General features: G+C 35.7%; 1 protein-coding gene across 1 annotated transcript in view; it reads left to right on the top strand.

Annotated features, from left to right (window-relative positions):
* Positions 1-25,404, top strand: part of Stet (stem cell tumor) — a 500,321-nt gene that overhangs the window by 352,771 nt on the left and 122,146 nt on the right. The window contains exon 6 of the mRNA XM_076773056.1: positions 22,862-22,974. Coding sequence (XP_076629171.1) covers positions 22,862-22,974 — 113 coding nt within the window. The remainder of the gene's footprint in view (positions 1-22,861; positions 22,975-25,404) is intronic.

Here is a 25,404-nt window from a genome sequence, read left to right as displayed (position 1 = left end):
AGGATCAAAAATATTTCGACGAAAGTACTTCCGGGAATCGTTTTAACGTTGATTTAGAGTAAAAATGGTTTCAGTATTGCCCGAGAGTGTTTGTCGCGACATCAAGAGGATAGGTTCGATCGTATTCCGCGGTCTTGAACGTAACGATGTTTCCTGACAGCTCCTTGCCCCTTCTATTCCTCGAATCTCATCCGTGACAAATCTCGATCTCGTTTCTCAACCACCTGTGGAAGGAAGCTTTCCTCCCTCGGAGGACGTAGAAATGACCATTTCCGGTAAAGCTGACTCCCCAACGCGATGATTCCTACAGATATCGTCCCCGCCCACGCCTTACGCGATCTATTAACGCGTTGACAGCCACACCAAACCTCTCTCGAATTGTCCACGAAAACGAAACTTTGTTTTTAGACAATTGGAAACTACCCACAATTCATTATTGAACTTATTTTAACATCCTCGTTAAAATTCAAGAGACCTATCTAGATTTATTCAATATCTACAATAATGATTCTTAAAATGAACATCGCTCCGGGGTTGGCATGTTCATCTTTCGTATAGCAGAGACAAAATTCGATACCAGCAGATATTTATCGTTTTCTAAAAATCGTCCTTCAGTGGGGAGAAATAGAAATGTTCAACTTACGAATCACGTCGTTCATTTTAAGAATCATTACTGTAATCTTGAAAATTAATTTTTTTAGCTTCTCGGTGAAAAATTGTGACTTAAACTGTAAATGTTTTACAGTAATGATTCTTAAAATGAGCCTCGAACGTGATTCGTAAATTGAACATTTCTATTCCTCCCAACTTGAGGGATCTCTGGATTATCCTGAAAGTTTTCATGGTTTCTTATCGTCCATTTTAAAGGAATTTAGTAACTATTACTAGTGTCTATTTTTACTTCTTCATGAGAAATTCACGAACGCCCATACTTCGGCCGTACAATGAGAACATCAGAGTATTCTATGCAATATAAATATTAATGATTTTATGAAAGCTGTTCGTGTTGTGCAAGAGGTATGATCGATGACTTTTCTGTTATAAGTTAGTATTTACAACGTAGATTTTAACAGTCTACGTTAACGGTTTGCAGAAAAAGCAACAGAGTTAGTTTGAAAGATTGTTTTGGAACATTAAAACGACTTAAAACTGAAATACGACTGAATTTAATGTTGTGGATGGCGCAGAGATTCTGCGGAACGGGTTTTGTAGAAGATTTATGTTTCAAAGTGTCTGCAGAGCGCTTAGGACTGACTCGGAATGAATCTATTTTGAATTTTCTTGGATGGCTACTTTGAGGGCTAGACCCAACGTCTTCCAAAGGCCTATGAACTGCTCGTTTTACGGTTCAGCGGAAAAGTCAACAAGTATTAAACGAATAATAAATAAAAAACCGTCTGGCTCAGTGGTTCTTAATTGTTTAAATCGATGGTGAAACTTTTGATTTACTCGAATATAATACTCGAAATGTAATTAATTCTTCCAGAGATCGTTTTACAAAAAAATATACTCTACTTGCGTTCAACACTTGAAATATCCGAGACTTTTTAAATTAAACCCCAACTGTAGAAATTTTATGGTCTCAATTATCGTACAAGTTAATTGCAAGTAATTTTTTAAACGTATTTAATTTTATTTAAATACAAAACAAGAATTACTCATTTACGTTTTATTATATCGCGTATACCTCGTGGTCTTTCGTATAATAAACTCGTATTTTCCAAAATTATTTTACATGATATAATTTTATTGCCAATTCGGTTTTTCTAGGCCGATTATTTTAGCGTTACAAAAAAGGCTTGTGCTGTTTTAGAACTCGTGGCTTCGATTCGCCAATAGTAGGGCTGACCAAGGCAAATCGGATAAAAATAAAAATTCGATCTACATTTGTTGCATCGCGATAGAGAATCGCCATTGAGATGGACGCGCGTGATCGTTTTAAATTGGAACAACACGAAACAAAATTGAAGTAACATGTAGCAATAAAACCGAACCAGTATTCGGCGATGCGAATCGTAAAAGGAGGATTGGATTTGGGGAAGAGTACCAAGAAACAGATTCAGGAATTATGGGGACGAGTTTTGTTCATCGGTGAAAGCGAACTGGATGTTTTTGGTTCCGACGAACAGTAAAGTGCCACTAGAGTTAAAAAATATAACTTCAACCGTAAAACATAGAGATGGATCTGTGAGGGTTTGGGGTTCAATCTGGAACAGCTGGGACGGGAATTCTGTTTTTATAGGCACTGTCGTAGATCGGTGGGTATAGTGGCTACATAGTAATATCAAAAAACCATTTGAAAGTAGATCCAGAAAAATTTGATTTGGAAAATAATTTCAACTTTTACAGAATTAAGAAATCTCGTGGCTAACAAGCTGCATAATGTATGTTTCTTTTTATAGTTTTCACTGCAATCTTCATCGAAGAATCAGTGTACACAAGTCCCAAGCCTGTTATTGTTAATATTAAACACCAATGATAAAATAGGAGTTTCATAAAAATAATATTCAAATATTTCATAAAACATTAAATCCACGTTGAAAAAGTATAACTGAAATACTTGTTACACGTTCGTAAATCAAACACACATTTCAAACAGTATTTAATTAATTCAAATTAATTGTATGTAATATACTTGTTGGCTATATTTTATTTCAAATGCTACCCAGGAACTGGCTAAACATCGTTTTTCTGTGTTCGGTATTCGGTGGGATCGAACGGATCGTGGCGAACAGGACAATGCGCCAGTTAAACGTACTTATCGGGACAATTACACGGAATCTTGATAGCAACTTGACGCCCGAACTGCCTTAAGCTTACCGACATTTCAATCACCATAATCCGTGCTAACAAAGGATTAAGGTAGTTTCGAATCCCTGCACTTTGAACATCCTCGCCTTAACCCTAATTCCTTTGCTCATCCCTCCTAAATATTTGTTTTACTTTTGCTCCAACGTTAATTGTATCGCTTTTCTTGGATAATGACCTCTCTCGATACTAAAAAAAATTACTGTAAAAACACAAAAAAAAGCATTGCAATGTCATTTGCAATAACCTGCAGAATCAGCTATATTCAAACGATGGAGACTTTTATGATTTGCACGAAATCGTACAATGGCAACAGTGTCTGTATTCGCCAACAGAGGGCTACGCTCACCTTTATTTCTCTCACAAGTACTTGACCCATTACTTACTTCTATATACATATTAGGACCAAACTTATACTACGTGTTACTGAGGCCAAATACTTATGTCTGAAATTGCTTTATTGAAAAGATGTAAGCTTTTAACGATATTTATGATTTATTGTGGCAGTTATAAGAAACGTTTGATGGAGAAATATATTGTAGTATGACTCTTAGACAGATAAATTAAGTAGGTATTGCAAATGTAACATTATCACTGGCAAGAGAGTATGTAGCAACACTTCCTGCAGGCGCCACTAGGGGGCTACACTCTCAATGCTTCTCTCACAAGTGCTTGACCGACCACCTATTCCTATGTATACACTCTTCGACCAATCATTCAATGTCCTGACATCTAACACAGGGCCTAGCCAGCTGCTAACCCAGAACCCAAAATATTGGGCAAATTTTATTCACGATTAACGAATAAAAATTTTAGATTCATATTAATAAACTATTAGTTCCATTCATGTTTCATTTCTAAAGGCACCTGTAAATTGGAATCTATAAATGAATGTTTTAAACTGACATTCAGGTGAATAGAGTCGCTAAGTCTAGTTTTAGAATACAACAGTACAAGTATCTATTTAGAATAAACGGTGCGAATATCTCCAGTGTAATTGTACGAGCTTCTTAGTGGAACTAAATTCGTGGAAAATACGAAACTACCAATAGAACTCTGTGGAGCTCCGATGATAGAGAAAAAATAAATTATTCCTTACACGGTTATAAGCGAACCGTGGTCAGCCATTACCAGATAGAAGGAAAGCCACCTCCGACACCCGTCACGGGTGCCCAGACGAAAGAAACTCGAGGCCCGAGACATCTCTGAACGCTTATAACCCCGGAGCTTATTTTCGTGGCCGTACGTGTCCTCCACGAGTGGGTGAACACACGTAAGAACAGAGTTTCTAACGGTGCCATCCTGAATCCGGTCACGCATCGAGAGAAAGAAGAGCAGAAAAAAGAGAGAGAAAAGTCATCGTTGGAAGATAGAATCTCAAGCAGCTCGGAAGGCGTAAACGAACCTTTACGCGGGCTCTTGAGAATTTCACTCTCTTCCTCCCTCTCTCCCTACTCCCTCCTTCCGTCCGCATCTTTCTCATTTCCTTTTTCATGAAAAGACTACCTAATTACTTCGCGTTCGAGCAGTAACTACTCGTCTCAAATTAAATGGAATTTCCGGTCACAGACGAATTTCGCAGCTCGTTGGAAAAATGAAGTGAAAAAGGACACGATTCTTCGAATTCGCTAACGGTACGATGTTGCCTCGCTAACTGTCGCGGTTGCTGTCCCCGTTAACTGTCGCGGGGTTGTCCTGCTGACGAGGCAAGTTTAGGAACTCGAAAATTAAAAGAATTGTACAACTTTCTGTACGAGCAGAATGTATGTCGCCTGTAACGCACACCTATTTTTAGTTCGTGCCATAACTCACTTTCAGGGGATGAAATTGACCCTAAAGGCAAAGACAGAATCACCTTTCTCGTTAAGTATTAAGGAAGGTTAGATGTTTTTTATATTTACAAAAATACTTTTTTGTTTTTTAATTCCATACAAAAATACTTTTCGATGTAAATAATTTATTTTACTGACGAGGAAAGTTGGATAAAATGTAATTCGACTATATTTATAACGACACGTTTACATGTAATCACATTATAATTGGATTGTTATTGCACGATAATTATACAATAATTGGACAGTTATTAAGTGCTTTAAGTTAGATGATATTTATTGTGCAATTACAGTGTGATTACGTACAATGATGGCAAATGTAATCCGATTACATTTCGCTCGACTCTGGTAACGAGAAACGAATGATCACGAATGTCTCGTTCAAATGGATGCGACGGGCTGGAAATAATAAGAAAACGCTATAATGTCGCTGATAAATAAGTCTGCCGGAGAGGTGGAGAACAAGAAAGAAATAACGTCGAATCACGAGAAGAAACGAAAAGGTAACAGAAACGAATACAGGTATTACATCGTAAAATGGCTCACAGACAATTACTTATATACATTTACTTTAATGTTATCCTTAGATAAAAAAGAAATACTATCCAAGTCACTATCATATATGTATAGTACAAAGATTGATCAAAAAGTAAAGTTCTATATTATTATGAATACTCGAACAGCAATTTTTAACTATGACACACTTTTTAAAAGAATCTGTTTAAATTGTACACTACTAACCGTAACAATTTGTTAAAACTGTAATAATGTAAACAAATGAGTACTTTAATTTTTTTAATTAAAAAATCTGATAAAATTACACGATTCATAAACAGTAAAAATATGAACGTGATCACTTGATAACTTCAATGTAAAATTGGCATTTAAAAATTTTTTTAATTATTTAAAATTCCCTTTTCTAGTCAAAAATTTTAGAAAAACGTGCATGCCTTCGGGCATTATGATTTTCTTTCATAATATTTCATTCGATATAACAATAGAAATGGAGTTTAAACTGTAAATTACGTTTTACCTTATAACTACCCTATTAGTATAAATCTATAATTTAACCCAATATTTCTCCCTATAATTGTCACAAAACTACTTCAACTTTTCAGGGCTGTTTCACCGAAAATCTTCGAAAACTATTTTATAATATTGTTTCGAACACCTACGTAATTAGAACACCCGTGAATTCGAAACAGTAGCTGTGACAACACTTCCCGTATTCGCCAGCAGAGGGCTACGCTCTTGCCTCTCTCGCAAGTACTCGATGGACCACCTATTCGTGTATACACTCTTCGATCGACGTCTAAGACAAGGCCTGCTAGAGTTGTCTTATTGATTAGTCCACAGGCTCAAAACACTCTCTTCCCCTTTCCCTTTTTCCTTTCTCCTACAACACTAAATCTCCACATAATCAAGATCCAAAACCACAGATGCTCGAAATAACTTTGCTTCCAGATTGATCGTGTCCACTTTGTGTCGTAGTACAGACGCATAGACGTATACGATCGCGTTAATGAACACGTCTGTGCGTGTGTTGAAAGAGGCATTTGGCGAGGTAGCTAACTCGCATAGATATGCAAATGAAGGAACTCGTAACGGAAGGGCGCGGACAGCCACGGAGCGAAAGGGAAGACGTTTTGGCGACAAATTCGCAGAGGCGGGTATTGCTGTTATTTGATTTCTATGATTTGCACGGACTGCCTACGTATGCTGATGAAATACAAGGAGGGAACCGGTAACGACGCCGGCGCCCACGTCCAGCACAGTTGACGACCCTTTCCGACCACCGTGAATGGTTACACGGAACGCTTCGACGCCGCCGGATTCTGATTCGCGTTTTACGGCCAGGGTCTCTTTCTCTTTGACGCTCTATCTGGGGCCTAACGAATTCGAGACTACAAGTGTGTAGAGCTTACGTCGCAAAACTCGATGTAACGGGCGTACCTTTGAACCGGACGTCGCTGAATTTATACCGGAGTTACTCTTTACCCAGATTGGTTCCGCAGCTGTTTGGTGCAATTTAAATTTACGCGGGAATTCGAGACGAGTAGCAAATTGAGAATAAGTCCTTTTATCAGAGTGTACTCGAATTTGTAGAATTATATGTTTTTAGAGAATGTACAAAGTGTTGCTTTAGAAGCATTGAATTTTAAATGTATCGAAAACAACAGATTTTCGGGAAAAATGTTGAGTGCAAGAGTTAGTTGGTTTTAAGGGGAAAACAGAACTATTTTATTTATTTTTTATTTGTTGAACACTTTTAAGCTTATTTGAAGGGTAATCGTGTTTCTTAAAAATGAAAACCCATATTTTTGTTTGCAGATTATTATTTTATGAGGAAAAGGAACAAACTTTTGTGCGAAACATTTTTTTATCAAATTTTATTTTAAAAGGGTATTTAATAGAATGGAAAATTTGTTTACTAATGAAACATCTTTATTTTTTCACGACAGATTGTATTATTGCTTAGCACAAAATAGAGAGTATTTTGAAAACATATAAAGATAGAAGCACCGTGATTTTTTTGTATTATAAAGGATAATCTATTGTTTCAAAATTTTATTTATGTTTTAGAGATGTAAACGACTACTGTGATTCTTTATGTAGTAAAAAGCCACGTGAAAAAGTTTAATTGTTGTCGATTTATCAACATTCAGTCATAACAAAAATAAAAAGGTTTCATAGGTAAACATATTTTCTATTTTATTAAATATCCTTGTAAAATAAAATTTGATAAAAAAAAGTTTCGTACAAAAGTCTGTTCTTTTTACAGACTTCAGACTTAACAAATAAAAAATAAATAAAATAAGTGTTTTCTCCTCTTGAAACCAAGTAACTTTTGTATTTAATATTTTTCCCAAAAGGATGTAGTTTTCGAGATATTTAGATTTAAAGTTTCCGAATATTATAAATCCGAATATTAGTTTGAGATGAATAAAAATTAACTTAAAAAGTGACACAATTCCAACTTCGATTGTATCGAGCTTCTGTATATTAGAAATAATTCATATAACATAATGAGAGTCACTTAGTTATTTTTGTATATTCGATCTTTAAATTTTGGTAATTTATTCTCGAAATTCTGTACGTTTGATTTACGAGAAGAGAATTGATTTTCTGATCCTGTTACACGAGAATCCCCCATAACATGTATTGCAATATTTAAAATTATGCAAATTACTCGTATTAAAATACGTGCTACACTTGATCGAGATATTATTCTTAAATTCTGATTTTAATTCCGATGAAATATATTTTTGCCCGAATAAATAAAGACTAGGTGGAGTCTCGTTAACTGCCTGCTTAATAACTGTCTTACACGCATTACTCACACGCGTTGGTACGCCCCACACGTCTCGCGTTAACTTAAAAAGGTCTGCCCAGCTCAGTCAGTTATCGAGACTCTACTGTACAAACTTCTGCAGTAGAAAAACTTGTTCGTCGACACGTTAAACGAGTTAATTGTTTCACTTTCCACTTAAGTGACTCGTTAATAGAAAATGCATTTCCTTTAAAATGTTTCAATAAAATCAGTCGAGAAAGTGTAAACATATTTTTTAATACTGTATGAATTATAAAGTATTATTTCTTAAATTTGATTCTGTTGGTCACCAGTAGGGACTGTAACTTTATAATAAATTAAGAGTTTCTCCTGCCAATATGAAACACAGTGGGTAAAGCTTTCCAAATCCCTAATCTAACGGTTTCTACGCTCCTTCAATTTGCATTGAATTTCGTTGGCAATCACAGCCCTAATGGGTTACGTCACGCATTATGCCTCATTATCAGGTGCAAGCCAGCATTTCTACCCTGACACTCCTGTCGCTTCCGAAAATTGGTGTATTCCCAATTAATATTCATTCGTAATTGTTAATTGAACAGCGGATAACCAGCTGCGGGTAGGCCGTAACCTCGGAACTCTCCGCCGCGGTCGTTGAGGCCACATATATATAACGTCGCTTAACTCTGTCGAGATATTCGACCGCTTTACAATTACATTTCAAGCCCCTAAACATATTCTGTCATTACTCTTCCCTAGACAAGTATCTATCCGCAAAAATTTTTCAAAACAGGGTACCATCGACCGCTTTTGAATTGTAATATTTCCCACAAACAAATTGAAAATATTTTTACCGACTCATTCTGTACTTGTTGAACAATACAATAAAGAAATTTATTACATGCAGCTTATAATATCAAGAAATGAATTCAGTTTTACATTGTCTTATGTCTCCCATTCGTCATTCATCTCGTTAATAGAAGATATACAGGGTGTTCGACCACCCTTGGGACAAATTTAAATGAGAGATTCTAGAGGCCAAAATAAGACGAAAGTCAAGTTTGTTGATTGAGGCTTCGTTAAAAAGTTATTACACAAAATTATTAATAAAATTTGCCCACCTACACGAATTTTTTTCTCGAAAGTGCGTAGGATTTTAGGAATATGTATATTCATAAAAAATGATTGTAATTGACTGCCGTAATTAAAAATATTTTTTTTAGAAAGATATGAAAATTTTTTTTTTCGTCGAAAAATTTCAGCACCTACCCCCTGTCGATTTTTCTTAAAAATTAGTTTTTAATTTTTCGTAATTTTGTTTGACGCCCTACAGAAAAGTTGTCTAATACTTTTTTATAGGTACCCATGAGCTCTACTTCAGAAAAAAGTTTCATTGAAATACATTCACTATTGCAGGAGTTATGGCTGTTTGAAAATTGGACCACTTTTATGAGGTTTTTCTCACTTTACGTGGTTAAAGGCCAACTTTTCGAATATTCTTGGAATGTCTACATATTCTGCAGCAAAATACGCGTAGTTTGCATTTTGAAACACTGAAATCGTCCAATCCGTTCAGAAGTTATGACGTTTTAAAGATACGCATGAAATTTCGAAGCGACATTTCTGGCCTGAAATTATATTTTCGGTAATGAATTTTTTACTCGAAAATGATTTAGGATTTTGGGAATATGTGCATTCATCAAAAATGTTTATAATTGATCCCTGTAACCAAAAATAATTTTTCCAGAAAGATTTGAAATTTTTTGTTTTCACCGAAAAATTTAGGCACCTGCTCGAATTTTTTTCTCGAAAGTGAGTAGGATATCGAGGGTATGTCTATTGACCAAAAATTATTGTAAGTGACTCTTGCAACGAAAAATAATTTTTCCAGAACGATTGGAAATTTTTTAATTTCGCCGAAAAATTTTCCGGCCGGTATGTAACTTTAAATGTTAATAACTTTTTAACGAAGTCTCAATCAACAAATTGCTATTCGTGATTTTCGTCTTATTTTGGCCTCTAGAATCTCCCATTCAAATTTTTCTCAGAGTGGCCGAACACCCTATATATCATATAATAAAATATTGTTATTTTTAAACCGTGATTTTTGAGTCGAGCTTAAATATCGGAGCAAAGTTAGACACCCTGTATATATTTTGTAAGTGGATGGTAGTTCCCTTTCGCATCCGAGTTTGAACAATGGCTCCTCTTATGGGAGCTTGTTTCCAGCAGAATGGTGCGTTTAAGGCAGGATCCGCTAGAATAGCCTTAATTATGAGTCCTTTACCAGATCCAGGACGAAGCGTCGTAATTGCCATTGCTCTCACAACCAATAAACGTACTTACGTACCTTTATTAGCATAGTACTACCAACAAAGTTAATTACTTTTCCATTTCATTCGATCCGTTTCCTCAGACTACCTGTAATTTCGACGTTAGTTTGTAAAGCAGGCTTTGGCTCGGCGTCTTTACACAAATTATTCGTTTCTACATCTACGATATAATAATGAAAGGAGCTTTGCGTCAGGAAATTAAAATTCATTTATCAAGAAAAACTTGAAAACTAAAAAATGTGTAACATTAACGATGAAAATTTGAAGTCTACTTAGACGCAGTAGAATTCAATGTTTTCTTCTATCAATCGTTTGTATCTTCGCTTAGAAAAAAGTACAAGATACAACTTCCTCGCGTTTCTAGAATCACTCTGTCTATTTGATGATTGCAATCGACGTTGATCGAAGTAATCGATCAAGGTTTTCAAGGAAATCAAAGTGAAACGTTTTGCATGTACCTCGAGAATGATTGTTATTCGAAGTGGATTGCTTCTTTCCCTCGCAATAAATTTTGCTACATCGTATCTTTCATTTCTAAAATTTCCCACTCCGTGAAAGAAAAATTAAACCAACATTCTAAATAAAATAAAATAGGAAATAGGACTATCATCTGCGTCCCCCTGAAAATGTCGTTACATTTTCGGAAAGCGTGTTTTTCAGTCTCCGTAAATTTTCCTTTCCCTTCAAACTTATTTTTCAGTCTTTTTAAAATATAATTACTTTTGTTAAAACAAATCAGTTACCTAACGAAACAGATTCTTTAATTTAGCGTTCGGTTGCTAACTTATGGAATGAGTTTGAAACAAAATTGCACGGCGTTCGTAACATGTTACTCCATTGCTATACATATTTAAATGGCGTACACTTTCACGATGATTCGCTGACGTGAAAAATCGGAAATCGTTTGTTTTTAATTTTTTAGAATAAATACTTCGTTACAAAGACGCGACAAGTAAATTTAATTAAATTTATTAGTTCCGCCAAAGCGGAATGTTAATCAAATTTTACGGGTTGGATCTGTCGTGAGTTGTTTATGTCCGTATAAACCAGTCCAATTATCGTGAAAGCTTTAAGCGCACCGCCTAGCGGACTACTTTTGCACGTGAGCGTACTCGAAGAGCGCGGTTCTCACGTCGATACGCTGGAATCTCGCCAAATCTAATTTCAAAACTAAAAATAATGTTTGCCTTTCTTCGGGTAATAGTCATGTATAAAAAAAAAATTTCTTCAGGGGTATATCATTCTATTCATGGAAAAAACTTGTGTGTTATTTAACCAACTATATAGTAATTAACCCTTCACTGGTATTGTGAGATATTCTGACGTTTTCATTAATGTTATTATTTTCTATAACCAACTGCGTGAAATAATTATACGAGGAAGATGCAACCTTTTATTTTTTATTAATACATTTGTGAGGCATTGACACACCCTAAAATACTAATTACTAGACTACGGATGTTTGAGCATTTACGGAAAATTTTAATTTTCAAAAAACTGCAGAATGCACTTAATATGCAGAAATTTAAGAAATACTTAGAGTAAGAGACGGATTATTATATTTAGGAGTTAAGACAACCCTCTACAAAGCTCTCATTTCGTTAATTTTGTTAATAAAAACATGAATTTGCATAAAGATACGCAGTCTACTAATTACATACGTCATACACGATACTAGTCAAAGGTGAAAAACGAATAAGTATTAATAAAAATGTCATATTTTTTAAATTGCTTGTTTGAAGAAGTTACAAATTATATCACGCTCTTAGGAGTTAAATTATGACAGCTTGTGACATAGGGGGGAGTGGTATAAATATTTTATTTTTTCAATTTTTCATGGATTCGAATTTTTTGTTTACGTCAACAATAGCGTTACGAGAGGTTTTGCAAAATTCGGTTCGAATCAAAGAAGTGTCAAAAATGAGGACAAAAATTCAACATCAGTCTTTCAAGGTATTGTTCATCCAAGGTGCTTCTCGAAAAGTAGTCGAATAGTTATTAAGTTTATTTGTCACTCGTTCAAAACAGTGCTGAAATTCAATTCACAACTCAACCCTTTAATTTCCAAAAATGAGAGAATTTTAATAGTTACTCGAACAATTAAGTGTTTGTATCATATAATGCAGACATTATTGTAAATTACGTCGCAGAATAATCTCCATTGGAGGTTGAAACTACTTAAAAAAAAGAAATAAATAATAGTAGTGTTCATATTTCTTTTTTTTTTATTTATTCTATGTTGCATGCCTTCTTTTAAGGTATCAGCGACTACATTTGTGTAGCTCATAGAATGGGTGTTCATATAGCGAAATACCTATAGGAGACTTAAATTGAATCATTGAATCGATGTGTTATATAAGATTCACAATTTCTGTTTCTTTTTAAGTTGTACTGTTTTTTTCTTGTTCCCTTGTATTTTTGATACTTTTTTTAAATGTGATCAATCATTAGGGTCGAGTTACACTTTTCGTAACTTGGTTTTTCTTCTCTCGACATCAAATTTCGACATTCTATGCATCATTTAGCAACACTTAGCGACGACTTAGGAAATGGATGGGCAAAATTCACGACTCTCGCGATATACCGTGGTGCCAAAGAACAGTCACGGTTCCCGTGGGACCGTATATGTACGTTCCATCACTCGAAGGGTGTGGTGAACGCGTATACGCGTGGCTAGACTGAGTGAATTTTCCGGAGCATTGTCGAGAAGCACGGTTCTATTCGATTTCGAGTCGAGTTGAATCGAATCGAACAGAAGCGGGGGTAGTTTGCGCCGGATGAGCGGGAAACCGACGTTTGGGCGAGCAGGAGAATTTACCCTATTGGCCAGCCTAATGGCACGGATTTCATTATGTCAGGTTTACACGACGGCGAGCCTACATTACGCGGCAAGTCAGCCTCCCCGACGATTTGGAATGCAAAACTGTTACCCACGCAAATTTGCTCGCGGAGAATATTGGCTCGTGGAATGGTTTAATCGTATTGACGGCCCTACGGCGAAGAACTTACGGGTCATCAAACGTTAAAAGGATCCGCGTACGGACTGTTTTGGCATCGATGTCTCTGATCGTGACTGCTCGACGGAATTATGCGCATAGGTTCGTCTCGTCGTAGTCGCGCGATAAAGCTTCTCAAAGGAATCTCTAAAAAATTGATGTACACCGATACTTGCTCGTCCGGTTTGAGAATGCAAATTATGGTCTTAGCCCAGGAATATGAAAAAGAGCGATCGACAGAGCGATTAATTCCAACGATCGTTCACAAACGAGAGAGAAACATCGATGCATTGTTTAAACATTCACAAACGTGCAGATTATTTCGTAATAGCATTGATTCAGTTATTCTACACAAGAGAACATTACTTTAAAAGATATTTACAAATTATTTGTTTAAATATATTTCTATAAAAATTTAAAAATTAAATATCTTCGTAAATAGTAAACATCGAGAAGCAAGAGATTGATTCAGTTATTCTACACAAAAACACATTGCTTTAAAAGATATTTATAAATTGTTTGTTCAAATATACTTCTACAAAAATTCAAAAATTAAATATCTTTATAAATAATAAGCATCGAGAAGCAGGAGTTTATTTTTGCTCTAGAATTGCCAGAAAGAGTTGAATAAAGTGGCGAACCCTCAGGTACGAGTTTTCTTCGTCAGAAATGGACTATGAAAGTTATAATTTACTCGCGTGTCATAATCTCCGCAAAATGGAAATAAATAAAAGGAGGACGAGACGCGAGCATGGCCGGGTAAGAATGTCAAGAACAGTATCGCGTTCCAAATGCATACGGTTTGCTCGTTCTCGTCGCGTTTCGCATTCTCTTTGCGTTTTCCCGGATTTGATTCGTCTCTAATTTCCAACACGAGTGCGTTCATCAAGGCGTGCCACTTCGTTGACCGATCGACAGACAGCATTCATAGGACCACGATTAGATTGCAAAGCGCGCAAGAGCGCGAAGTCAGAGGGGTGGGCAGAGGCGTAGCGAGGGGATTTCACTGCCGGGTGATCGAGCAATCCGATGATCGTGCTCTAATCGAATTAAACTGGCCGCTTGTACTCGTGTTTACGACGGCCTGACTCGTCGGTTTGGATTTGCAACGTTCGCGCGATAATGGCCGCACACTCTGCGCTCGTTCGCCATACCTCGTGCCACGAACTGGCGAAAGGCTTCAGGACCTGCCGTTCTCGTTGATTTCTGTTATCGTCTGATAGAAACCGCATCCACGGTCCCATTTACCTTCGGTAATCTCCAGATACACTACTCGGACGCTGGACACTGGTGCAACTACCCTTTTCAGCTAGATCAACTTGGCGAAGGAAAGACCGAACGAATTCAATTCGCTGCAGTTTGTTATCGAACGAGAAATTTGAATAACAGTGAAACTAAAATCAGTAGTATACGAATTAAACAAAACATCTATGGTGTATTAAATATGCGTACATTGTGCTCACAGTTAGCTTTAACTGAACACTGGGTGGACTTTGAATACAGTAATGACTCTTAAAATGAACATCGTTTCGGGGTTGGCGTGTTCATTCTTCGTACAGTGGAGACAAAATTTAATATTAGCAGATATTTATACAAAATGATTTATACGTTATTTCAAAGTTGGGAGGGATAGAAATGTTCAATTTACGAATCACGTTTAGAGTTCATCTTAAGAATCATTACTGTACTTTTTTGAGTACTATGTATGTGATTATCAAGGCAGATATTTATGTCGTATTTGAACTGGTATCAATCAGAAGACTTTGAAGAACGAATTAGTATCATTGGTTAGAAAGATAACACGAAAATATATTTGTATCGATAATTAAAATATATTAATAAATCGGAATTATAAGAAATAATTTTTAAAAAATCGGATTTACAAAAAAATAGATCTATTCTATGCCAAATAATAATGAAAATGATACAAAACATTAAATTATAATTCAACACAATATTATTTAAAATGCGCCAATATTTTTGCACATGCTCAAGATGATTTTAAAACACACTCTTATCAATCATATGGTTGTTATGTTAATAAATTTTATTGTGTTTTTGTATATAGAATATTTATGCCCAGCATTGTATCTTATTATAGAATTGCCCCAATGGAGTAATGTTTTAGAGTTTAAGACTCTAGGATGTCGTCGAACCATTGTAATATTGCCACAGATATTAACACTAAACCTACCACGATTGGTCAAATGATCGTTTTTAAAATTTCATTTACAATTTCTAACATACAATGTTATTTTAGCGCTATTTAACTTCACAACTTTTCTTATAGTACACGTACAATGAAATTTTCAATATTCACTTCTATTCTTATTGTTTGTTTCCTGAGAAAAATACGTAGTCTATCTTGCCTACCACGACCGATCATCTAACCGGTTGAACGATTTATATATTTTTTGTAAAAGACAAAATTTAAAAGGAGTGAATCTTCAGTTTCCTCTGCCTTAGAACAGTCTAACAACGCATATTAAAAATAGTTAAACGTTACACACATGCAGTTCCGAAACTACTAGTATTTTCTCCATAATTAAGCCACTATTAGAAGTAGCAAGGCCTTCCCTTTAAAATGGTTTTTGTTTTATGTTGATCCTACTTTCCGTTTTCGAGATATTGTAATTTAAATGAAAGGGTAATTTTTCAATTTCCACTATGATCTCCGTCTTCGCCTTAGAAAAGGCTATTAAAGCGCATTAAAAATATTAAAACTTTAGACGCGCGTAGTTCCGAAACTACTAGGGTTTTACTAATTATTGACCCACTGTTGGAAGCGGTAAACCTTCCCCTTTAAAATGGTTTTTGGTTTATGTCGATCCGACTACCCGTTTTCGAGATATTGTAATTTATGTAAAAGGTAATTTTTTAAATTTCGCTGTCTCTCGCTTCCCCGTGTTAGAAAAGGCTATTAACGCGCATTAAAAATACTAAAACTTTAGACGCGTACAATTCCGAAACTATTAGTGTTTTATTAATAATTGAGGTATTGTTAGAAGCGGCAAAGCCTCCTCTTTAAAATGGTTTTTGGTTTTTGTCGATCGGACTTTCCGTTTTCGAGATATCGTAATTTATGTAAAAGAGTATTTTTCTTAATTTGACTATCTCTGTCTTCGTCTGACGCGTCGCGCTGGACCTCTCTCTCTCGTACGTGACTCGTGACCGAGTGACCTAGTTTCGGGCCGTAGTATTTCCAAGAATTTACTACGCACTGTTTACTATTGTCACGCGCGCGTAATCAATGAACTCGCGAGCGCACAACGAAACGTAAACAAACCCTATCTTCGAAACTAGCTACCGCATCGACTTGAAATTAAAATCGCTATATCTCCGGAACTAATAAAGCTATCGACTCGTACAAACGCTCATTTTAAAGGGTATTTCATCCTCTACCTAATGATCATATCACCTACTATAATTTTTGCTGTCTTCTATGTTTATTTTGACATTTACTTTGACGCTATATACCTAAAGAAGTTTCAGCAGTTCCCTTTGATTTTACAACTGGTATGCGATAAAACGGGATTATAAATTGTTTATTTAATTGAGAATGAATATATATTTTGCATACAAAATGTTTGCGTAATTACTAGCCAGCATTTTTTCGTAAATAATTGTTTTCTCCGGAATTAACTACCGTATTGACTTGAAACGTTTTTTCATCTTTTATCCGATGAAAATTAAAAAATTTCTACATAGTTCGTAAATTTTCCGTATGAAGTTAATGCACCTAGTATGTACAATTGGAAAAAATATGTGACATAAAAGAGAAAGATAATACACAACTTTGAAATGACTGAAGCGTCGATAGGTTTAGTGTCTAAATTTTGAAAATTAGATTTTGGCCTCTAAACGGACCACTATGCGACTACGTGGCTACAGGTTAGGGTCACGAGGCTTGGGAATTAATGAGTATCAATATAAATGGATACGTCGTTCGGTCCCATCATTATGCGCTTCTAATTTCGTCCTGCAGCCTCTATCTTGTACGCTACTCGTGTTGTCCGTTTCCGCGATAAGCCACGAACGATAGATTAAATTTCACGGTGGGATCCACAAGTCGCCGACAAAAAGAATCTATGGTGTTTCGAGCGACGTAACCCGACGCCGGTCTCTTCTAAATATCCTGGATACGTTGCGGCAGGACGATAAACTCCGAACAAACGATCGAGATTAATAGAACGAGCCCTTGAGCCCGGTCTGCGATACTATCGATCCAGGCCACGACGACGGGACACACGAAGCGACTCTGGCTCAGATCGTAAATTCACGTCGAAGATTTACTTACTTAGCCGGACACTGGTCGGCAACGAATCTCTTGTGCTTCATTGCCAGTAAAACCTTCGCAAGTACGACGCGACCGAGGAATATTTAACACGTTAAACGCCAACAAGTCCGCTTTCTCATTAACTTCTTGACGACCGGGGCCTCATTATGCCTTGACTAACAGAGTTCGATGCGAATTTTAACACCAGGTATACAGAACGCCTCAAATTCCATGGATTTCAGAAATCGAAACTCAGAAATATTTTTACCTACATTCACTGACAATCTTTCCGGGTATTTGGTTTCATTATAATTTTCGAAATACTTCCTAACACATTATCATGCATTCAGTTCTATACTGGGTGTTCGGCCACCCCTGGGAAAAATTTTAATAGAAGATTCTAGAGGCCAAAATAAGACGAAAATCAAGAATACTAATTTGTTGATGGAGGCTTCGTTAAAGAGTTATTAACAATTAAATTAAAAAATTACAATCATTTTTTATGAATACACATATCCCCGAAATCCTACCCTCCTTCGAGAAAAAAATTCGGGTAGGTGGTGAAATTTCTCGGCGAAAAAAAAAATTTTTCAAATCATTCTGGAAAAATTATTTTTGGTTGCAGGGGTCAATTACAAGCATTTTTGGTCAACAGACATACCCCCAAAATCCTACTCAGTTTCGAGAAAAAAATTCCTTACCGAAAATATCATTTCTGGCCAGAAATGTCTGCCCGAATTTTCATGCGAATCTTTAAAACGTCATAATTTCTGAACGGATTAGCCGATTTTAATGTTTAAAAAAGCAAACTACGCATATTCTGGTGGAGAACATGTACAAATCGTAAAAATATTCGAAAAGTTGGTCCTTGATCCCGCAAAATGAGAAAAACCCAATAAAAATGGTCCAATTTTCAAACAGCCATTACTCCTACAATTGTGAATATATTTCAATGAAACTTTTTTCTGAAGTAGAGCTCATGGATACCTACAAAAAAGTATTAAACAACTTTTCTGTAGGACGTCAAGCGAAATTATTAAAAATCAAAAACGAATTTTTAAGGAAAATCGACAAGGGGGGTAGGTGCCAAAATTTTTCGGTGAAATTGAAAAGTTTCAAATCGTTCTGGAAAAATTATTTTCGGTTGCGGGGGTCAATTATAGTCATTTTCGGTGAATAGACATACTCCCGAAATCTTACCCACTTTCGAGAAAAAAATTCAGTATTGGCGTAACTTTAAACGTTAATAACTTCTTAACGAAGCCACCATCAACAAATTGGTATTCTTGATTTTCGTCTTATTTTGGCCTCTAGAATCTCCCATTAGAATTTTTCCCAGGGATGGCCGAACACCCTGTATAGTTTTCATTTTTTGAAATTATTATGCACTTTAATGCAATGGCTAAATGAGAAAATTTCTTTTATTTAGCACGTTATGTAAATTGAGTAGAATTGCAACGCTTGACTTGAATCATTCATGCACGAGTGGTGTTACAAAGATTACATATAAAATTAATTTGAATTCTATTTCTCTACAAGGATAATAATTAGTAAAAAAGTTTTGATTACCAATCTTATTAGTAAAAATTTTATATACAGGATGTTCCTGGGTTAAATATTTAAACTTGAAATGTGAATGTAAAATAGTAAAAGAAACAAAATTTTCATCAATTTTTTTTTATTAAATAAACCATTTGATAGTAATGTAACTATGCCTATATTTTGATCATAAATCGATTTATTTTGCTCTACTTTTATTGGTTAAAGATTGTTTCAAATCAACATCGTATCTGATTTTTTTTATTATTTAATATTTTTCTTTTTTCAAATAAACCATTTGATCTATTAACTATATTCTCACAACTTTTTTCCAAAGAAGAAATTTGTTTTACGTTTCATATCTCAAGTTTGATCATTTGGAGGGTCGAAACAATAATTCCCAGTTAACGGTTTCCCGTTTTGGAGACAATCGTGGAACCTAAAGATCGGATAAGGATTAAAGAATCGAGAGATTAGGAGACGTGGACGAAAAATATAGACCACGATACGCGACGAGGCGTAACGAGTGAAAACGACGTCTCCGCGGCGGTAGCAAATTTAATTTTCTTCGTCGGTTAGACGGAAGTTCTTCCCTGGATTCATCGTGGCGCGCCCTTCCTGCTAGTCTTCCGCCACGGCCGCCTCCTTTTGGCAATCAAACGAGTAAGAAACGCTGCGGCTTCCGGCAGCTGGTTCTTCGTGGGCAGAACTTGCTCTATCGAACTTTGTTCCGCGATACCACGGCCCATTGTCGTAGCCTTGGATAATTCGCTGGGATTTTGATGACATGTATTAAGCACGAGCGGAAGTGGACGAAAGGCGAAACGATGAATGCGATTAACGAACAACGATTACGGTCACCGAGCAACGAAATTAATTATTAACAATTACGATCGCTAGACAGTCAATATCCAGAGTTGGGGGAAATTTTATTCGCGATTAACGAATACGATTTTTAAATCGATCGGTGAATCAACTTCTATGTACGTTTATAAATAATAATCTATTAACTATTTATTCGAGAATAAAAGCTCAATTCTGTGGAGAACTATGATGAACGAACATCGGAGATAGTAAAGCAAACATAATCATCGAATATTATTTGCTCGATATATTTATGTCAATTAATTAATTAAACAAATAGAACGTATTGTTTATATGTTATGAACAGTGTCTCGTGCATTACTGTACAATTATTATTTATTAGACATAGATTGCATTGTCGCGTACGCAGATTGTCGACGAGATACTTTGACCCTTTCGAGTAACCGGAAGTGCACGCGTCTGTGTAAGTTGCTCTCGTGACCATGTGGGGTGTTTCCATGAAAACTGATATCCTATTGTAATGTCCCCGTCACAGTTTTAGCCCAGTTTTTAAATATAATACGTAGGGGGGTCGTTTCTTAAAAGGAGGGTAGATATTAGAATCGTTGTTATAAAGGAACCAGAGAAACCAGATAAGGTTATATAGTCCCCTTCGAGTATTTAGCAGCTATACAATACGTAAATTTATTGTTAAACGCATTAATTGTAGGGGAATTTCGTATTTTAAATACCAGTTTGAAATGAATAACAAATTATTACGGAAGAATGGGAGGAAATAGAACTGCATATTATCATAGGGAAATTATAATACGTACCATAGTCGCGTCATAAAATTGCAATTGGTATTGCTAGTTGTTAAGTAAAGATTCTCAGAAAGCAAAATGTTAACCCTTTATTTGAATTTTGTTATCAGCAGCTCCCAACGCTTTTAAGTGTTACGTTAACTAAAAAATAGGGAGATTTAAACAAATAGAGGAACAAACAAATTCAATCAAATATCTGTTTCATTTACACTACTGTTGTATTTCGTAATTTTCAAGTGTATGATGTCTCTTTGGTTTGAACTTGAAAAAATGACGAGTGGGACTCGACAAAAGAGCTCCTGAGATAAAATCTGACGTCGAGTCACACTCGAGGGTTAATATCGCGTTATCGAGGAAAGATAATTAAACGTAGAAAATAATTTCAAGTAAAAATTTTAACGTCTCTGGTAGAAATAGGGTTAAGAGGTTAAAATATGCCCCCTTTGAACTGTTCTCTATTCATCATTGTAAAACACCGTATCGACGATTTATTAAAAATTGAATAATTTTAGCGAATGGCCAGGTATCGAGGATCGATCCGTCGACTGGTCTGGGTTATACGTGAAATATGTTCGAAAGGGTCCGCCGAGTGGAACGACCGATACTCTTTCGAGCGAAAGTCAACGACGCGAAATGCGGCGGTGAGTTCTTGGCACGATCCGGTCGAGGAAGCTCGGTTGAGCGGTCTTCGAGGCACAGTGGCTGATATTTGGATCAGGATCCGTTAACGCGGTTAGGCAAATGCAAGCAAGGACGCTAGCAAAGTCCTCGAGCTAAGTCCTGTGCATAGAGCAAGTCTGTGCTACTACGAGAACGCAGACAAACATCCTCGAGCACGAGTACCGTCTTATGCGTGCAGTTTGTGTCAATGTAGACGGAAGAGGGTGTATGTACAGTGGCGTAAGAGGCGGCTACATTGCTATCCATCGAGCACGGGAACGCTCTCTATTATGTTCACTACGGTGTGGGTACGTTCACCTTTATAGCGATTATCGCCAACAAATATTTACTAGTGCTTTTTACGGAAATCGTTGCGTACGTAAATCTAATAAACATAAATTGCCAGAATGGGGAACGTTTCTTGGTTCGATTGTGATCGATGCTATTCCGCGCGACTAGTCGCTTTCAAGTAAAAGATTTAAATAAGGATTTATTTTTTTCATATCTATATTGTGTATTATTTTGTAAACTCGACAGTACAGGATGAATCTAGTAACAGTGACGAATTATAATTCTGTTAATAAGTTATACAGAATCTTGAATTGTTTAACATGGTTTGTCGTGGTCGACATTATTCCGCGCGACTGGTCGCTTTCAAGTAAACGAGATTTAAATAAGGGTTTATTTTTCTCACATCTATATTCTGTATTATTTTTGTAAAAATAAAAACATATTTTTTCCCCCACAAAAATGTATAAATAACTATAATTTAAATTTTATTCGTATATTTTCTAAATTCAACTTGTATTATCATAAATGAAACTCGAATCGAACTATGGTACGTATCATATTTGTCGTCATAGCGGCGCCAGTGGGGTGCAAAGGGTGAAAAATAATATATGTTTGGCTTCTGAATAAAATTATATGATCTCGATGAACACTAATAATGAGATATAAATTGAAAATTACATTTTAAGAAACACTTTTCCTTTGTAATTACCCTAATGTGAGACATTATAAAATAATTGTATACTGATTATTTGGAGGCCATACTATTACTTTGAATCAGACTTCAAGAATGCAAATAATAGATATGTAACTTCAAAGTTACGTTGAGTTATAGAGAGTTAACAATTACTTCCACAGTTATTTGCACTCAAATTTTGTTTGAATTAAGCATGCATAAAACTGTGGTTGAAATAGTGTTAAGAAATTTGGAAAAATTCAAAAAATGTCTACTTCTTTCATTTTCTATCGATTGACTATATCGTCCCAAGATAAAAGAAGTAAAATCAGGGCGTAAATAAATAGTAATTTATTTAGTAATTACTGTTCAAAATGAGGATACTAGGTTTAGAGTTGCATATGTAATACTCTATTTCTTAATGAAAGAAATCTATGAAATTAAATTTATTCAGCAGTTATTCGAAGTAATACTTAATTAATGGAATAAAAAAAATTCACAATGATGAACTAATACGAAGATATTTTTTGTTACAGATGAGTGGCAAACGAACGAGGAGTTTCAAATGCGCGGTTCACCATCGTGACCGTGAGGTTTGCTCGGAAAACGATTTTCACCTACTCGTGCACGAGCCTCCGCTTTTTCGCAGGTATGATTACGCCTAAAGCTAACTATTAACGTCTCTGACGACAATAATTTTTTAGTTTCCTTTGGTTGTGCCCATACAGCGAACATTTGTGTACGACAAAAGGTTTTTAAATTTAATTTCCAACAAATTACATTACGTAAATGCAGATTGCTCGCAAAACAATTATGAAATTTCGTGGATCTGAGAATTCCACGCCAATAAATTATGAATAGAAATATTAATTTTTTTATGGTGGTTTAACATTTGACAACGAACGAAGAAATCCCTTAAAATTCATATAATAGATTTTTTAATTCAATAGTGGGGGCTCAAAGTCTTATAATTAAACTGCGGATCTTTGTACATTTATGGGAAATTGTAATTCTTAAAAAACTACAGAATGCACTTAATGTACAAGAATATAAGAAATACTTAAACTATTATAAGATACGAATTTGTATTATATTTAAGGGTAGAGACAACCCTCTACAAAGCTCCCATTTCGTTAATTCTATTAATAAAAATATGAATTTCAATAAAGATTCACAGTCTACTTATAATCATATCTATTATAGTCGACGTCTAAAATTTTAATATATATAGTTGATATTTTAAATTGGCCTATTCTAGAAATACCTTGTAAATTTAGTACCCGTGACACGTAGCAAATAGACAGACAACTAAGTTTTACTACAAATAGTTTAGAGTTACTTTGTGTTAATCAAAACGAACAATCGAGCAGATAAAAATTCTCCAAACGTGTAATTCGGTATAAATACCTTATAAACGACACGTTTAAGTCGAAAGCAGTTAAAAATCAGGCGAATGATGACTCGCGAACGGCCTTTTACGGAATAAACGTACCGTTGCATTCACCTTCGTATTTTCTTAAACGAGAACAGAAATTGGGAACGAAATAAATTTCCAAGAAAATGTTCGGCAAAGTAACGCTACGCATCAGCGACGACGAAGGGTGAAAATAGAATGAAAAAGATGGCTGAGGCGGGATAGAAAAGTAGATGAAAGGATAGGGAAACGAATAGAAGGTTCCGCATTTTATTATTCCTCTCTAACATTCGACGACACCGACGACGAGAGCCCGGACTCTCATACTATTTTTATTCTGCATTTTATGCTTCGCGGCGTCACCCATTCGAGAAAATCTTCCAAAAAGTATCGGCGTTGTACATCACACTGGGAAGCGACGATGACGTTTCCCTGTTTTCCACTACTCGCTGGAACATAATCTATGATCACAGACTATTAAGGAGGTGGAACTTTGAAAACGTCCATTTGTTTTCATTTCCTTCAAGCATACGTTTCCACGCATCCGACGCTGTGAAACTTTAAACCCGTTTTCCCCAAAATTTCATTTTTCGAACCGAAATTCTTCAGCAAACTGCTATTTATCAGACGAAGTCAAGGATTTCACAAAATAATAAGTTTCTCATATTTTCTCAGTATGATACATACAGCAAAAAAAATCAAGAAAATCGATATTCGAATCTTCAGTATGATTTACACGATAGCCATATTATTTGTAGTAATCAATATGCTATTTTGTTTTTTTGTTTTAGATTAACGGAACGGTTGTAATGCTTCGTCAGACTCCGTCAGACCACTTTTTAATTATCATTATTTTCGCGTCGAAAAAGAATAATGTACACGCGTACGAGACTAAGTGGAATATAGGTTGGGAAGACTAATTTTTTTAGTCTTCTATCGAGAGACGAGAATTTCAATTCAGTTTCTGCCTTTCCTTCTCTACAATTTTCTGTTTGCTTCTTTTTTCCCCGTGTTGCGTTTTCGTCTCCCTTTCTTCTTGTATCGCGTGTGCGTTCATTGCATCCTTTTCTCGTCTCTGTTGCCCGTCTTCGTCTCGCTTCTGCTCTGCTCTCGTTTTTCTTTCGCTTTTTTTCCAATCTCCCATGCCGACGATACGATGAATTATTTATGAATGGCGCCCAGAAACAAGTCGAATTGACCATGCTCGAAGGACCAGCCACCTTTCCGATGTTCGATACATATCCGTGCCTATTAATCTTATCAAATTGCCCAAGTAAGAAGGAGCAATTAATTTCGCAAGCTACGCTTGCAGGAATGTCTCCGGTTATGATTCGAAAGTGATTTTTGCCGCCAGATGTTCGCTAGAACCATGGACGTAACGAAACAATAATGTAAACATAGGGTTAAATAAAATATGTCAGGTACAAGAGTTCTTAAATTAATATACCTCTACAAAAGTGAAAGCTACCAAAACAGTATAAAAAAGCTCTTTCAATTCACAAGATGAGTTTTTATAGAATACTAAACATACACGAAAATAATACACAACCATTATGAATGATTTATTTGCGTATTATGCATCAAAATAATGTCACTTTTTATTATTGCAAAAAGAGGTTTAATTATGTTGTTTATTTAGCAACCTTTCTGTATATGTTCTACGAT

The sequence above is a fragment of the Colletes latitarsis genome, chromosome 9 (genome assembly GCF_051014445.1).
Source record: "Colletes latitarsis isolate SP2378_abdomen chromosome 9, iyColLati1, whole genome shotgun sequence".
Classification (NCBI taxonomy): domain Eukaryota; kingdom Metazoa; phylum Arthropoda; class Insecta; order Hymenoptera; family Colletidae; genus Colletes; species Colletes latitarsis.
This window is presented reverse-complemented; position numbering and strand designations above follow the sequence as displayed.